Source organism: Sorex araneus, chromosome X (genome assembly GCF_027595985.1).
Source record: "Sorex araneus isolate mSorAra2 chromosome X, mSorAra2.pri, whole genome shotgun sequence".
NCBI classification, from domain to species: domain Eukaryota; kingdom Metazoa; phylum Chordata; class Mammalia; order Eulipotyphla; family Soricidae; genus Sorex; species Sorex araneus.
This window is the reverse complement of record NC_073313.1, coordinates 158803911-158820024: the sequence shown is the minus strand read 5'-3', so window position 1 is coordinate 158820024 and position 16114 is coordinate 158803911. Positions and strand designations below refer to the sequence as shown.

The 16114-nt window shown below is 67.8% G+C and overlaps 1 protein-coding gene across 1 annotated transcript; it reads left to right on the top strand.

The window, feature by feature from the left end:
• Positions 1-2967: 2967 nt before the first annotated feature.
• Positions 2968-15267, top strand: KCNJ10 (potassium inwardly rectifying channel subfamily J member 10). The gene is made up of 2 exons (XM_055121516.1): positions 2968-3153; positions 11794-15267. The coding sequence occupies exon 2, from the start codon at positions 11794-11796 to the stop codon at positions 12940-12942; it is 1149 nt and encodes a 382-aa protein (XP_054977491.1). The 5' UTR covers positions 2968-3153; the 3' UTR covers positions 12943-15267.
• Positions 15268-16114: the final 847 nt, after the last annotated feature.

Below are 16114 nucleotides of genomic sequence, written 5' to 3'. Positions count from 1 at the left end.
AGGTCGGCCCGCACGTGCAGCCAGCGCCATCCCCCGCTGTACTATCACTCTGGCCCCCTCTTACTCGTTTCTTTCTTCACCTCTGCCACCTTCCGACTCTGCTCCTCCTCCTCCCCTCCTCTCGCTCCCGGCTGCCCCCCACTCCCCCTGCCATCCTCATCCCAGGCTCTTCCTGCCTGTACAGCCTCAGGGGGCCTGCAGGGGGCGCCCCTGCCACACCGCCCTCCGCCCCCACCCTCTGCCCACATTCTTGTTCCAAGTGGAAATATCGGGTTTTCAGCCCGAGATTAGCATCAGGACGGCTGTTAAAGGCCGCTCAGCCTCCCTGTCTCCAGGCCTGCCTGTCACCCGAGCCCAGGGCCTGCTGGCCTGTCCTCCGTGTCCTGCCAGCAGGCCACTCACGTGGACGCCCAGGTGCCAGGGGCGCGGAGGAGAGCCCCAGGCCGGGGGAAGGGGGCGTCGGCCTGCAGGAGGGGCCCGCGGGCAGCAAGACCTCAGCTGTGCCCGCAGCGGTGGCTCGGCGACCGGCAGCCCCCCGGAAGTGAATCTTTCTCCTTGTGTGTCTTTGAGCTTGCCCCGAGCTAGCACGGGCTCCCGTGGGTGCCCGGCTCCCGGGCAGCAGAACTGACCCAGTGCCAGTGTCTGGAGATAAGGCAGCAGTGTGACGGGGACCCAGGGGCAGGCGCCGTCGCCGAGGCTGTGGCGGGAGACGGTGCAGGCAGGAGGGCACGGCCGTTCTCAGGAGACCCTGTGAACCCTGTGAAGAAGGGGGGAGGCTTCCTCTGCGCACACATGTCCCTTCTCCAAGTGCCCTGGCGAGTGCGCAGGCCTTTGGGGCAGGTAGGCAGAGGCAGCCCCGAGGTGGCCGCGAGGACTGGCTGGTGGCGTGTGGTGGGATCCTCAGTTGACCCCAGGCAGGCTCCTTTGTGCAGTGTACAAACCGTGCCACTGTCCATGGCCGCCTTGGGGCCTCCCTTCCGGAGCTTTCCTCGAGCTGCATCCTGAGACTGTTCAGGCCAGAGCAGCTTGAAGGTGGGAGAGGAAATGGGGCAGGGGGCAGGAGGAGGACAAGGAGTGGGGGGTGGAAGTTCTCAGAGGTTCAGAGCATCAGAGCAAGAGAGAGAGAGAGAGAGAGAGAGAGAGAGAGAGAGAGAGAGAGAGAGAGAGAGAGAGAGAGAGAGAGAGAGAGAGAGAGAGAGAGAGAGAGAGAGAGAGAGAGAGAGAGAGAGAGCATGTGGCCAAAGCCACAGAGGTCAGCTCCTGGGACCCACAGACCCACTGGTCCAGGGCCTTCTGGTGATTTGCACTGAGTAAGAGGAGCAGAAGCCCCCGAGGCCTCCCCAGCTGTCTGTGCAACGGTGGTCCCAACTAATTCTCAGTCTAAGGGCAGAAGCTCCTGTGCTGCTGCTGCACCTCCACTTCCTGCGAGGAGGAGGAGGAGAGGGTCCCGAGAAAATCCTTCCCTGACCGCTCTCATGTGGCCGGCGTCTGCCGTCACAACTGGGTGATGGTGATGGTGTTTTATTTTTACTCATTTTTTCAGGGGTTCCCTTGTCTCACACCTGGCTGTGCTCAGGGGTCACTCCCAGTGGGACTCAGTCGACGAGACTGGACTCGCTGTGTGTGCACCTTAACTCCCCCTGCCGCCTCTCCAGCATCCTGCTTGCTCACTGCTGTGGTACCCGAAGGCAGATCGTGGGGCCAGACATCTGCGGGTACAGTGGCAGCGATGGAGGAACATCCCTTCGTCACCCCTGCCCCGCCCATCCCTCCTTGTCAGGGCCCTGGGTTTGCCGGAAGGTGAGATCAGGCCGAGCCCCTCTGCCCTGGACAGCGCTGTCTGGTCCTGGGGCCTCCCTGCTCCTGCAGGAACCGGGTGGGGAACAGAACACCCCTGAGGGCCAGGAGCCCGTGCCAGGGATGGGGCGCGTGGCGGAGCGGCGGAAACGCCAAGATCCCCCTTCTGGGTCTGACGGGCCAGGAGAATCGGAAGCGAGGAAGTCACGAGGTTCAGGGCAAGATGCTGACTTCAGCGCAGGGCCTGTCCAGTGAGTCGGGAAGTGTCCTGGAGGCCACTGGCACGGGGGGTGGGGCTCGGAGAGGGCAGTGGGGCAGGGTGTCTGGAGGGGGCACCCCGCCGAGCTCACAGCGGGAGCTGGTGCTGGAGGAGGCACAGCCGTAAGTCTGGGGGTGCCAGGCAGAGGAGGAGAGGTCACTGGGCCGTCTCGTCCCCTCCAGGCTGACCTAGAAATGCTGCTTTGTCCCTGCGCCTCTGCCTGGTCACCCCCACCACCGGGGAACCTGACCTTGAGCCTGGTGCCCCTCTGAAAGGCGCACGCATGTGGTCTCAAGGCTGACCCATACTTGGCTTCGTTCTGCAGACGTGCCAGGGTGGTTACGGTTAGGGGTGAGGGCAAGAGGGGAGCAGAGGTCCCTCGCTTCCCCAGTGCCCGGGGCATGGGCTGCTCTGTGCTTACCTGCCCCCGACGGGAAGTCTGTATAATGACTCCACAGGTGTCAGGGACAGGCGAGCAGGGGTCGCAGGCCGAGCGCCCCTGCTGCGTCCCTCCCACCACTCCGCCGGGCCCGCAGATTCCCAGGGCAATCGCAGCCAAAGCATCGCCCCCCGGGACCCCCACCGGCTGCACCCCTGGCGCCCCTTCCTCCTCGGAGTCAGCCCTTCCGTGTCTGTGCCCGCCCGCCCGGGTCTTGTCCTGCCTGGCGCTCTGGGTCCCGCTCCGCATCTCTGTGTGTGTCCCGGGGTCTGGGCCGGGGGATGCGCCCGCAGCGCCCCTGCCGCGCTCCGGGCCCCGCCCCCCGCGCCGCGCCCGCCAATCCCGCGTGCCGAGCTTGGCGCTCCGCGCGCCTATTGGCCACAGCGCGTTCCGCCCCCGCCGGGCCCGCCGCTCCCTCCATTCACACGGAGTTTGGCTCCGACTGCGAAGGGAGGGGGCGGCCCGGCCCGGCCCAGCTCTGCCCCCGGCCCGCCCGACCCCGGCCCCGGCCCCGGCCCAGCCCTTATCTGATCCCACTTGGCGCTTAAGAGCCCCGGCCCGCCGCCTCGCCGCGCTCCGCTCCGCTGCGCGCTCCTGCCCGCCCCGTCTGCCCTTCCGACCCGCTGCCCGCCCAGGGCCCACCCCTCCCGGACCCAAGGTAAAACCCGGCCCCGGGCCCGCCAGGGCTGCCGGCCTTCCCGAGGAGGGTCTTCGCCCAGAGGCACTCCCGCGTCCCCGCCCCCCCAGCCCCCGACGGTCACCCATGAGCCCAGAACACCCCCCACCCCCTCCTCGGCCGAGCAACGCCAGGGTTGACGCGGGGAGGGTGGCTCTGGAGGGGGCTCTTGCCAAGGGTCGTGGGTGGGAGCTGGGCCCACCTGGTGACTGAGGATGCCAGCCCGGTGGGCAGGGGGGCCCGTGGAAGGTGAGGGGGCCAGACTGGGCCACGGACTGGGCCCTACTGCCCCACCGTGTCTGACTGCGCTTCTCCCCACTAGTCTGGGGGTGCAGGAGGGGGTGTGGGCAGAAGGGGTGGGGAGAGGGGTGCAGGAGGGGGTGTGGGGCAGAAGGGGTGGGGAGAGGGGTGCAGGAAGGGGGTTGGGGCAGAAGGGCTGGGGAGAGGGGTGCAGGAGCGGGTGTGGGGAGGTTTGGGAGGACCTGGATGGGAGTGGATAACTCAGCAGCTCCCTGACCCTTGGCCTGACTCGCCTCCCACCCCCTGAACTCCAAGGGGTTCCCGATGCCCCTGCAGTGGGCATGGCCAGGCCGGGGGGGGGGTCTGGGGCCTCTGCGGAAGGATCCCGGCCCCCCGTTGGGTCTCCAGGGAGAGGAAATGAGGGCGGGAGGCAGAGTGGTTCCTGCCAGGACTGGGGCCGCCCTGGGTGCAGAGCCACTAGGCATGGTCCGGGCATTGCCAACCGCCTTCCCTGCCCCCGGCTTCGGTGGCGGTGGCGCGGGCGGGCGGGGGTGATCCGGGCCGGGCCGGCCTCCCAGAGCCTGTGCCAAGCTGAGCCTCAAAGGCGCTGCTGTTTCCCGAGCCATCTCCCAGCCCCCCAGCCCGGGCTGCCAGTGTGCCCAGCGGATATCGGATGGCACCTGCTCCCCTGGGGGGCTCTGTGCAGACCCCCACTCCCAGGGGAGGGATGAGGCCCCCCCGGCCTGCAGTGCCACGGACACACGGGCCCACGTCTGTGTGGGGGTCCGGGTCTGGGCTCCCTTCTTGCTACCCCTGGCAACCCCGACAGGCTCCAGGGTCACCCCAGGCTTGCCAGGAGCACGGGGCGTCTGCGCGGGTGGCAGCCGGGCCCCTCGACCTTCCCGATTATCTGGGGCGGAAGGAGACCGTCCACACCCACCACCCTGGCCTAGATTCTCCCCCGGCCTGGCCTGTCGGGTGCTGTCCAGCTGGGCCGGCCATCCCAAGCGGCGGGGTGCAGGGGAGCCCGAGGGGTGGGAGAGAGCAGGCTCCTGCAGCCTCCCCCACGCGTGGGGGACAGTGGGGCCTGTCGGGGCCCCTCCGTCCCCTCCCCCACCGACCCTGGAAAGGGCAAAGAGAACGGCATTGTGGGAAAGCGTCCCTGGGTGTCTGGGCGGGTGGGGGCGGCTCTGGAATGTGGAGACCAGGCCCGAGGCTGCCTCCGGGCCAGGCACCACTCAGGTGTGTGGCCACTGCGTGCAGCGTGGCCGTAGCCAGAGGCGGCAGAGAGGAGGGCGATGGGTGAGAAGGGGAGGGACACGTGCGTGTCGGGGGCCCTGACCTGGCCAGCCCCCGCAGAAGGCTGCTCTTTCCTTTGGTCGGGGCCACCCAGGCCATGCTAAGGGCTACCCGGGCTCAGGGCTCACTCCAGGAGGTCCTGGGGTCATTGCAGGCCATGCTCAAGGGTCGCCCCAGTCTGTGCTGGGAGGATGTGTGGTGGCCAGGATGGAATTGGGGGGCCCCGCCTGCGAAACCCCGGCTTAGCCCTTGGTGCCAGATCATGGCTCATCACCGGGTCAGCCACTGGCCGGGATGAGGGGTGCCAGGGGTGACCAAGCAGCTGCCCCAGGCCCACGACTGCCCAGCTCAGACCTCTGGCCACAGGCACCTTGCTGATGCTCGGTCTGCTGGGTCCCCTGAGAATCGGTCTCCAGCTTCCCCGCAAGGGACCCCTCTGGCTCCAGCTGAGTCTGCAACCCTGGCCCCTGCTGACCCCCTCTCGCCCCTCCCCAGCCATGTCCATGACCCCCGTCACATCTGTGACCCCCACCCACCTCCAGCCCCCCGCCAGCCAGCATGGTTCTGGGTTCCCTGACTCTCCCATAAGCCGGAGACCCCTCAGCCTCCCCATCGCTGACCCCCCGACCCCTGACTCTTTCCTTGTCCCCTCTCAGTCCTGCGTGTCCCGGGGCTGGACAGCTCCCGGTGCCTTGTCCCTGTCCAGCCCTGCGCTCCTGGAGGTCTCCCCGCACCCATGCACACGCAGCTCATCTCCAGCCTGCTGGGGGCCTCCCAGAGCCCCCGCCAGATCACCACCCCTTTCCAGGTGCCTCATTGTCTGGTCCGTTCTTGTCCCCATGTGTGACTGTGACTGCCTGACACTGTGTGGAGGTGACGGGGACGCCCTCGCCCCCCACGACCACCTGTGGGGCCCCTTGCTGGCCTCAGGGCTCTGTCCACTCCATGTTACAGAGGCCCCGGGAGCGGTGACATCCGTGGGCGGCCCCATCGCTTTGTCCTGGGAGTGGTGTCAGGCCGTGTGACCCTGGCCGAGGGAGGACTCGGTGGCAGCCCCACATACCGTGTCCCTGAGGGAACGTGAGACTCCAGAGAAGAGCCGTGCCTCTGACACTCGCTCCCCTCTTGGAGCCTGTGCTACGAGGCTCCCTGTGCTGGAGCATGCAGGTGGCCCCCTGGGCCGTGGCCGTGGGAGTAGCTGCCATGGACCCCTCTGCCCACGATGGGCGTGTCTGCCTGCAGCTGGGGGAGTGGCTGCAGTGGACCCGTCTGCCGTGGCTGGTGTCACAGCGGACCCGTCTGCCATGGCTGTGGTCAGAGCAGACCCGTCTGCCGTGGCTGTGGTCACAGCGGACCTGTCTGCCGTGGCTGGGGTCAGAGCGGACCCGTCTGCCGTGGCTGGGGTCAGAGCGGACCCGTCTGCCGTGGCTGTGGTCAGAGCGGACCCGTCTGCCGTGGCTGTGGTCAGAGCGGACTGTCTGCCGTGGCTGGTGTCACAGCGGACCCATGTGCCGTGGCTGTGGTCATGGTTTGTCCCTCTGCCCGTGGCCACTGAGCGCAGGGCCCCTGGACCCCCCGCTGTGTTGGCACCACGCCCCCCCCCAGGGCTGGGACTCAGGAGTGCCGCATGGCAGCTCGGTCTCCTTCTGTGCCAATGGGCTTTGGTGCCCATGTGCTTCCCCCCAGGAAGGGCCCAGCTAAGGAGGGTGCAGTGGGCTCCAGAGAAGGTGCTTGCACAGCCCTGGGCCCAGCGGGCGGCTCCCGAGAGCCCGAGTCCAGCCTGGTGGCACCGGCTGGCAGCGACGCAAAAGCCCCAGGGCCCGCCGCAGCTGGCAGCAGAGGTGGGGCCGAGGGTCTGCCTGTGGCCAGTCCCCCAGATGGACGGGACTGCGGCCGCCTCTCGGGTGCACCTGCCTGTCCCCGTGTGCTGTGGCTCTTTCTGCTCAGAAGGCCGCCGGCCCCAGGACCCTGGGCTCGTCTCTCTCCCCCTCCCCCGGTGCCCCCACGGGCGCCTCCACACCAGACCTCCTGCCCGACCCGCTGCCCCCCTCCCTGGGCAGCCCCCCGGCTCCCACCCTGGGCTGTGAGCGGCCTTGCATACTAATGTCCACCCATTGTCAAAGCCCCTTTGTGCCCGCCAGCTCCATTGAGGCGGCTCCTGGGCGGGTACAAAGGGGCTCTGTCCCCGCGTTCCCCCAAACAGTCACCTGCTTTCAGAGCCACCCCACCCCCGCCGCCCCGGAGCCGGAGCCGAGGGTTGGAGTGGGGGGAGCAGGCCCAGGCCAGGGGGGTGGTGGGCAGGAGGCGACCCCCGACCCCGGCGGGCGGGCACTGGAGGGGTGGCTGAGGGGGTGCGCGAGGCCCCGGGCCAGGCCTGCCGGCTTTGGACGCAGAGGGACACGGGCCCCCGCTGCCGGCCATGCACTGTCCATGCTCCCACCCCCTCCCCGCGGCTTCTGTGTGCGGGGACACCCCCCCACCGCCACCGGCCCCCAGCCCCCTGTGCCAGGCCCCACCCCTGCCCCCGCTGCCCCCTGCTGCTTTGACACAGGTTGGAACAAGTTTGTGCTTGTCACGACCTCCACGGTGTGGCCCTGGGGCGGGGAACGTCAGCTGCCCAGACGCTGACCGTTACACCTGTTACACGTTAACCCCGGCGCCACGGACGGGCGCACGGGCGGGGAGGAGGGGCGGGACCGCGGGCAGCACGGCCTCCGTGACCAGGTGGGGGTGACGGGCGCCCAGACGGGCTGGAAATGGGGCCAAGAAGTGGGTGGTGGGAAGAGGAGGGGCGGGCCGTGGAGGGGCTGCAGGCTGCACCCCTTGCACGCGCCAGGGACCCTGGTCAGGGCTCCCGTGTCAGTGTTACTGGCAGCACGATCACTGGCCCTGCGGTCAGTGGCTCTGCCTCTCCCCCACAGCCCCTGCCCCTGCCTCCCATACAGCATTACTGCTCCCCTGCAGAGATGCTCCCCCTGCAGTGATACTCCTCCTGCAGTGATACTCCCCCTGTAGATACTCCCCCTGCAGTGCTGCTCCCCTGTAGTGATACTCCCCCTGCAGAGATACTCCCCCTGCACAGTGATAGTCCCCCTGCAGAGATACTCCCCCTGCAGTGCTGCTCCCTCCACAGTGATACTCTGCCTGTAGTGATACTCCCCTTGCAGTGCTGTTCCCCTGTAATGCTGCTCCCCCTGTGGTGCTGCTTCCCCACAGAGATGCTCCCTCTGAAGTGATACTCCGCCTGCATTGGTGCTCCCCCTTCAGTGATACTCCCCCTGGAGTGGTGCTCCCCCTGGCGCAGTGCTCCCCCTGGGGTGCTGCTCCCCTGCAGTGCAGCTGCCCCACTCTCTGGCAGTCAGGCTGGGCAGAGTGAGCCCACAGGTGCTCTCTGGAAGGAGCGTTTGCCTCTGGGGAGGTGCGTGTGGGTGGGGGCTCTCGGGGCCAGGTGGGTGGTGCAGTGTGGTCGCCTGTCCCCAGGGGACCCCTGAGTGCTCTAGACTGAGGAGAGGAGAGAGCGGCAGGGAAGCCCCTTTTCTGCCAGGACCTGGGACTCTCCCTCCTCCCCCTCTTCCCCTCCCCCCTCCCACCTCCCCACTCCGTCCCTCCTCCATTCCCTTCCCCTTGCCCCCCTCTCCTCTCTCCCCCCCACCTCTGTCCCCTCCTCCCTTCCCGCCTCGCTCCTCCGTGGTCTTGCCCCCTGGAGAGGCCCCATACAGCATCCAGGCGGGGGCCCTAGGGGGTCTCCGCAGCCCTTGCCCCCAGCTGGCCTCCACGCAGGTGGCCACCCTGGTGGCCAGAGGGATGTGCCCGGCCAGGCTGTGCTCCCCGTGCCCGGTGCCCCATCCCCGCAGGCAGTGGTCCCCGCCACACACAAGTGCCACCCCAGCAGCTGGCTCGGCCGCTCCTGCCGCCCTGCCGGCCGAGAGTGCGGGTCAGGAGTGCAGGCCCAGGCTGCAGGCCCCCCAGGAGACGCCACCCTTTCTCCAGAGCCGACTAGAACTTTCCAGACGTGGACCCAGGGAAGAAAAGCCCATTCTTCCCCGGGCCTGGTGTGCGGGGTGTGTGTGTGTGTGTGTGTGTGTGTGTGTGTGTGTGTGTGTGTGTGTGTGTGTGTGTGTGTGTGTGTGGGTGCTGGGGAGGACTGAGGGAGGGGCGAGGGGGGAGGGGGTAGCCGCGCTGGGCAGGGTCCATGCGTGCCTGGCCAGTCACTTTGGGGTGGGATCTGCCTCCTTGCCCAGCGCCTGCACCAACGGATGCCCAGAAATGCCTCTGTCGTCCCTGGCAGCTGCCTCCCGCGGCGCCTTCCTGGGCGGGGGGGTGCGGCACGGCGGGGTGCAGTGGACGGGCAGCCGGGGGCACCTGACCGGCCCCAGGGAGCGGCTTGCTCGGTCCCAGCACCGGGTGACGACTCACGCTCGCCCTGGAGCGCCAGCTCGGAGCCCCGGTGCGTGGCCCACCCCAGCCCGTCTCGGAGGCCCCCCCGGTCTGTCCCCTGCACCCAGCGCCCGTGTCCCGCGTGTCCCTGACGCTTCCCAGCCTGGCACCTCCGGAACCTGTGTTCGGTCTGACTCGAGGAGAGACTCCTCGGAGGGCCCCGGGGCCGCCCTGGCCCTGCCTGCAAGTCCCCTGCTGTCCCTGGCCCTGCTTGGGTGCTGTGGACACAGGCTCCCGGCCGGCGGGAGCTGTCCACGCCGCCGCCAGCCTCGCAGGGTGGGGGCGAGGGGCGAGAGGGACACTCGGTGCGGGGGGGATGGGGGGCCTAGAGCTGGGCCTGGGGCCAGCCCCCACCCCGGCCCTGCGCCCTCCCCGGGGTCTGCCGTGTCCTGGCCTGGGGACAGAAGCCGGGCCCCGGGAGGCCGTGAGAATGCAGGTCCAGCTTGGGGACCTGCTGAGGGGCGCTCGTGGTGAGACAGGACACCCCTCGGGGCTGGGGAGGACCGAGGGCCTCCACCCTCCCCTATCGGTCTGCCATCTCTGCCGGCGCTTTGAACTCGTTGGTCCGGCCCGTTCGGCCGGACCTCAGAGCGCAGGTACAAAGGCCTGTCCTGGGGCCAACACCTCCCCAGGGAGCCCCTGCCCCACCCACGTCCGCACAGCCGCCCGTGAGCAGAGGCTAGTGGGACCCCTGACCCGGACCCCCGTTGGCGACGCTTTGGCTTTCCTTTAGTTCCCGGGCAGAGAGCTCCGCCTCTGGGGGCTGCGTGTCTCGGGTTTGGGGTCCGAGCCACAGCCCTGCCCAGACCCCATGGGGCCCTGTCTCCCTCTGTCCCCTGTCCCCTGTAGCCTCACATGGTGGCTTCCATGTCTGGGCTGGAGTTCGAGGGAGGAAAGTGGAGGTGTGGGGGTCACCTTGACCACGACCCGGGGCAGCACGCGTGTCAGTGCATGGTTTTTTTATTTTTTTGGGTCATACCCGGCAATGCACAGGGGTTACTCCTGGCTCTGCACTCAGGAGTTACCCCTGGCGGTGCTCAGGGGACCATATGGGATGCTGGGAATCGAACCCGGGTTGGCCGCGTGCAAGGCAAGCGCCCTCCCCGCTGTGCTATTGCTCCAGCCCCTGTGCTTGTTTTTGTGAGCGTCTGCGCGCGCTCAGGGTGATCACGGGCCTTCCGTGGCTGCCCAGGGCCAGATGGGAGGTGTCCGGTCCCCTGGCTTCCAAGATGCCCGGAGCGACCCCGTCATCCCTGAGCTTTCTGGAACCCTTAGCCAGTGGCGCCTCCAGCCTGGTGCCCGCTTGCAAGTCCGGGCCTCTGGGAACCGCGAGGGGACGGGCCTCCTGGATCTCCCCGAAGGACCAGACCGTCGCCATCCCGGCACACTGCTCCGTCCTTGACTTTGCTGTCAAACCCAGGGCTTCAAATGAATGAAATTCTTTTTTTTCTCTTTTTGGGTCACACCCGGAGATGCCCAGGGGTTCCTCCTGGCAGTGCTCAGGGGACCCTATGGGATGCTGGGAATCAAACCCTGGTCAGCCGCGTGCAAGACAAACGCCCTCCCCGCTGGACTATTGCTCCAGTCTCTGAGTGAAATTTTTTTTTCTTTTTGAGTAACACCCACCAATGCTCAAAGGTTACTTCTAGCTCTGCACTCAGGAATTACTCCTGGCGGTGCCTGGGGGACCCTAGGGGGTGCCGGGGATTGAACCGGGGTCAGCCACGTGCAAGGCAAACGCCCTCCCCGCTGTGCTATCGCTTCGGTTCCTCCTGAATGAAATTCTTTTTTTTTTTAATTTTTTGTTTGCTTTTTGGGTCCCACCCAGCGATGCACAGGGGTTACTCCTGGTTCTGCACTCAGGAATTACTCCTGGCGGTGCTCAAGGGACCCTATAGGATGCTGCGAATCGAACCCGGGTCGGCCGCGTGCAAGGCAAACGCCCTCCCCGCTGTGCTATCGCTCCAGCCCCTCCTGAATGAAATTCTTAAGTTTTATTTTACTTTTTAGACTTGTTTGGTATTTGGCCCACGCCCAGCAGGGCTCAGGGCTCACTCCTGGCTCTGCTCTGCGCTCAGGGATCCCTCCTGGTGGGGCTCGGGGGCACCGTCGGGGATGGAAGGTGGGGGGGTCGGCTCGGTGCAGGGCAAGCGCCCTCCCCGCTGTGCTTTGGCTCTGGCCCCCAAACGACTGAGATTCTTTCTCTGCGGGGAGAGTGCCGGCTGCTCGGGGCTGGGGTGCTGGGTGCCGAGAGGATGGGGGAGATTCCCCCTGCAGCACCGGCAGCATCCCTGACCCCCTGGCCCTGACACCCCCGGTCCCCAGGTTCCCTCCAGCGCAGTGCTTGGGTCCTCTCACCGCCCCCACCCTGCATCCCACCTCCCGGCACCGCCCACCTGCCAGGCTCCCCCAGCTGGCGCAGGCACCTGAGCGGGGGCGGGCGGGGGAGGGGGGTGTACCCAGGGAGGGGGCGGAGCCCTCCTCTGCGTGAGCTCCGACCTGGGCACAGGACGGGGTGGGCAGGGACCAGCCCTTTGCCCCGCCCCCAACCGCAGCTGTGGCCCCCGCATGGGGCGGGGCCCCGGGCGCGCAGGGGCGGGGGCGGGTCTCCCGGTCGCCTCCAGGCTGGTCCCTCTCGCCCCGCAGATGGCCTCGGTGGCCAAGGTGTACTATAGCCAGACGACGCAGACGGAGAGCCGCCCGCTGGTGGGCCCGGGGCTGCGGCGGCGCCGCGTGCTGACCAAGGACGGCCGCAGCAACGTGCGCATGGAGCACATCGCCGACAAGCGCTTCCTCTACCTCAAGGACCTGTGGACCACCTTCATCGACATGCAGTGGCGCTACAAGCTGCTGCTCTTCTCCGCCACCTTCGCGGGCACCTGGTTCCTCTTCGGCGTGGTGTGGTACCTGGTGGCCGTGGCGCACGGGGACCTGCTGGAGCTGGGCCCGCCGGCCAACCACACGCCGTGCGTGGTGCAGGTGCACACGCTCACGGGCGCCTTCCTCTTCTCGCTCGAGTCGCAGACCACCATCGGCTACGGCTTCCGCTACATCAGCGAGGAGTGCCCGCTGGCCATTGCGCTGCTCATCGTGCAGCTGGTGCTCACCACCATCCTGGAGATCTTCATCACGGGCACCTTCCTGGCCAAGATCGCGCGGCCCAAGAAGCGCGCGGAGACCATCCGCTTCAGCCAGCACGCCGTGGTGGCGGCGCACGACGGCAAGCCGTGCCTCATGATCCGCGTGGCCAACATGCGCAAGAGCCTCCTCATCGGCTGCCAGGTGACGGGCAAGCTGCTGCAGACGCACCAGACCAAGGAGGGCGAGAGCATCCGCCTCAACCAGGTCAACGTGGCCTTCCAGGTGGACACGGCCTCCGACAGCCCCTTCCTCATCCTGCCCCTGACCTTCTACCACGTGGTGGACGAGGCCAGCCCGCTCAAGGACCTGCCGCTGCGCAGCGGCGAGGGCGACTTCGAGCTGGTGCTCATCCTCAGCGGCACGGTGGAGTCGACGAGCGCCACGTGCCAGGTGCGCACGTCCTACCTGCCCGAGGAGATCCTGTGGGGCTACGAGTTCACGCCCGCCATCTCTCTGTCGGCCAGCGGCAAGTACGTGGCCGACTTCAGCCTCTTCGACCAGGTGGTGAAGGTGGCGCCGCCCGCCGGCCTGCGCGACAGCAGCGCGGGTGCCGGCCGCTGCGGGGACCCCGAGAAGCTGAAGCTGGAGGAGTCGTTGCGGGAGCAGGCGGAGAAGGAGGGCGGCGCCCTGAGCGTGCGCATCAGCAACGTCTGACGGGGCGGGGGGCGCCGCCCACCTCCGCTGCCCGTGGCCAGAGCTGCCCGCCCGCGCCCCCGCCCCATACACCCCCCCCCCGCCCCGACCCTGTGCCCTCCCTGCCCACCAGCCGGGGTGCGGGGGCGGAGAGGCGGCTAGAGCCAGGGTGGGAGGCTGACCCCGGAGGCCGCGCAGCTGGGTGGACACGCCCACCTGCCCAGCCAGCAGGTTCCCGAAGGCCAGACCCTCTCCCTCTCCCCCCCCCCCTCGGAGCCTTGCCCCAGGGAGACGGGACTGCACCCCCGTGCGGGCTCCCCGGCCGAGGGGGCTCTGGGCACCCAGGAAGAGGACGGAGCTGTTCCCCACAAGGGCCCTGCCCCTGGGAAATGGGATAGCAGTGCCAGGGGCCAGCGCCGATGGTCACTCCAGACCCCAAGTGTGTCCCCCAGTCACACAGCCCCTCCGCCCCTCTCCCCCCAGCCCTGCGCCAGCTCCGTGGAGGGAGGGGGGAAGCCCGGACTCCTGCTGGCCCGTCCCCAGGAGGCGGCAGCACACCAGCAGTGGCCACAGGGAATTTACTCCGATTCCCGGCGGCTTTGGAAGGTCCGGGCTAAGCCGGGAGTGACCACAGATGCCACCATTCTTGTGCCCCTCCCCGTGTCCCCGAGAGGTGCAGCCATGTCGGGATGCAGAGGGGTGCGGGGGACTCGGCCTTGTCATCCCAGACAAGTGCTCTCCCGGCCTGCCCGGGAAAGGCATCGAGTCGGCTGGCTCTGCCCCTGCATGGCTGTGCTCGGGCACCCGAGTCTGCCGGACCCATCTGGGGCTCCCTGGGCGGTGGGGGCCGTGTGGCGCAGGTGCAGCTGGGCTGGGCCCCATGAGGGCCTGCGTGGAGCAGGTGTGCCGGTCTCAGGGCTGTCACCCTGGTTCTGAGTCCCACCTGGGCTGGTGTGCAGTGTCGGGGAGGGGGGGGTGCCACGGCCCCCAAGGTGACTGCACTGGTGCGTCCCCTCAGCTCCCCGTGCTGAGAAGGACCCGCCCCTCCCCTTCCCCCAGCAGCTCCCTGCCCCCCAGACCCCAGGAGACTGGACCAGACCCGCACAGAAGCAGAGCCAGTTCCGGGCCCCCAACGTCCTCAACCCCGACCCCCCAGCTCTTCCCCAGGGAGGGCGGGCGCGTGCGCGTTTGTGCAAGCGATGCATGCCTCTGCAGGCATGTGAAGGCGCATGCATGCAAGTGAGAGTGCAACTGTGCGAATGTGTGCGTGTGTGCAAGTGCATATGCATGTGTTTGTGCATGGGTGCGAGTGCGTGCGTGTGTGCAAGTGCATATGCCAGCGTATGGGTGCAAGTATGTGCGAGGAGAGGTGCAGGTGCCCCCAACTTCCTGGTGAGTCCTGAGGTCCCACCGCCCCCCCCCAGACTAGACAATGTCCTCTCACCCTTTGGCCTGTCCCCTCCACACCGCAAACTCTGCCTTAAGTTGCACTTTATGCCCCAGTTCTGGGATGCACTTGGCCTCTTCTCCCGGGGGCCTCCGTCCCCAGCCCCCAGCCCTGCCGTCAGGCCCGAGAAGCAGCGGCATTGGGGAGCTGAGGGCTGTAGTCGTGCACGGGAGGGGAGAGCCGGCGGCCCCTTTGAGGAGAAACTTCATCTGTGTGTAGAGACGGGACGCTGCAGCTGCTGAGAGCACAGACCCTGCTCAGCGGTGGGCGGGGGGGCGCGTGGGAGGGAGGGTGCTGTGTCTGTGGGGTGAGGGTGGCGCCTCTGAGACAGGCTTCCAGTCTGCAGCGCCCTGGGGCTGGCGGCTCCAAGTCCCACCAGGTCCACACTTCCTTGGGAAATAAAAGTGCCTTCTGCTTCCTTCTTCCAAGTTCACGGTTTTCCCCTCCTCCCGCTGGGCGGGGGCCTGCGACATCAGCTCCCAGGGGAGGCCCGGAGGTGGCAGAATCCGAGCCCAGAACCCGAGCTGCTGGGCCCGAGATGCTCCAAGGCAGAGGCCCAGGGCCCAGGGCGCAGAGCAAGTGCGAGGTCGCAGCCCCTGTGCCCTCCGAAGCCTGTGCTTCACCGGGTGGCTCAGTAGCGGCCAGGGCCACCCCCCTAGGACCAGGGCGACCACCCGCTGCTAGTTCCTTGGTCTGCCTGCAGGTAACAGCTCCCTCACGGGCTCGGCAGTGCTAACCCGACGCCAGCAGAGGCATCTAGGAGCGCTTCCCCCTTACTGCGTTACACACTAAACCCGGCCCGCGCGTGGAAGAAAGGAGACTCCGGGGAGGCTTTGGTTTATTGGATGTTAACTGTCTGTTCAGAACGAGCTACTAAATAAAACATGATTCTGCTCTTTGCCGGCTTCTGAAGGATGAACCAGCCCGCTCCGGGGCCCCCGTTGGTGATCCTGGGGAGTCTCCATCTGCCTCCCTCTGCTCCCACACCCCCTTCCCGGGGTCTGCCGCACCCTGCCCCAGCCCATCCCAAGCCCAGGTCCGGGAGACTTGGGGCTCCTGGGGGACGCACAGCTCAGACCTGGAACCCAGGGGCGGTGGCCCGCCCCAGCTGCCGGCCCATCTCACTGGCATCTGCACACGCACGCTTGCACACACTTACACGCACTTGCATGCACTTTTGCAATGCATGCCTGCTGGGAAGTAGTTCGTGCCCCTTGCCCCTGACCGCGGGCCCGTCTCACTGGCACCTGCATGTTTGCACGCACTTTCGCACACGCATGCTTGCACACACACTGGCACGCACTTTCGCAGTTGCACGCCTGCTGGGAAGCAGCTCGTGCCCCCGGCCTCGAGCCCGTCTCACTGGCACCTGCATGCTTGCACACACACTGGCACGCACTTTCGCGGTTGCACGCGTGCTGGGAAGCAGCTCGTGCCCCCCCAGCCGGGGCCCGTCTCCGGTTCCCCTCTGCAGCCAGAAACGGGGGTCAGTGCCCGGCCCGTGCTGGGAGTCTGGAACACGCCCGGTTCCAACCCTGAGACGCAGGGTAGCCCCCGGGCCCATGCTCGGGGTCCGCTTCGGGACGGCAGCAGCTGCCGTTCACGGTGCAGCGGTGTGCCAGGGCCGGTAACCCTCGGGGAACGGAAGCCCCGCTCACGACCGGAGATCCCGCCCACGGGGAGGGGCGAGGCACCCCGCGGCCAATCCGGAGCCCGCCCGCACGGGCCGGCTTCCGGCGCGGGCGC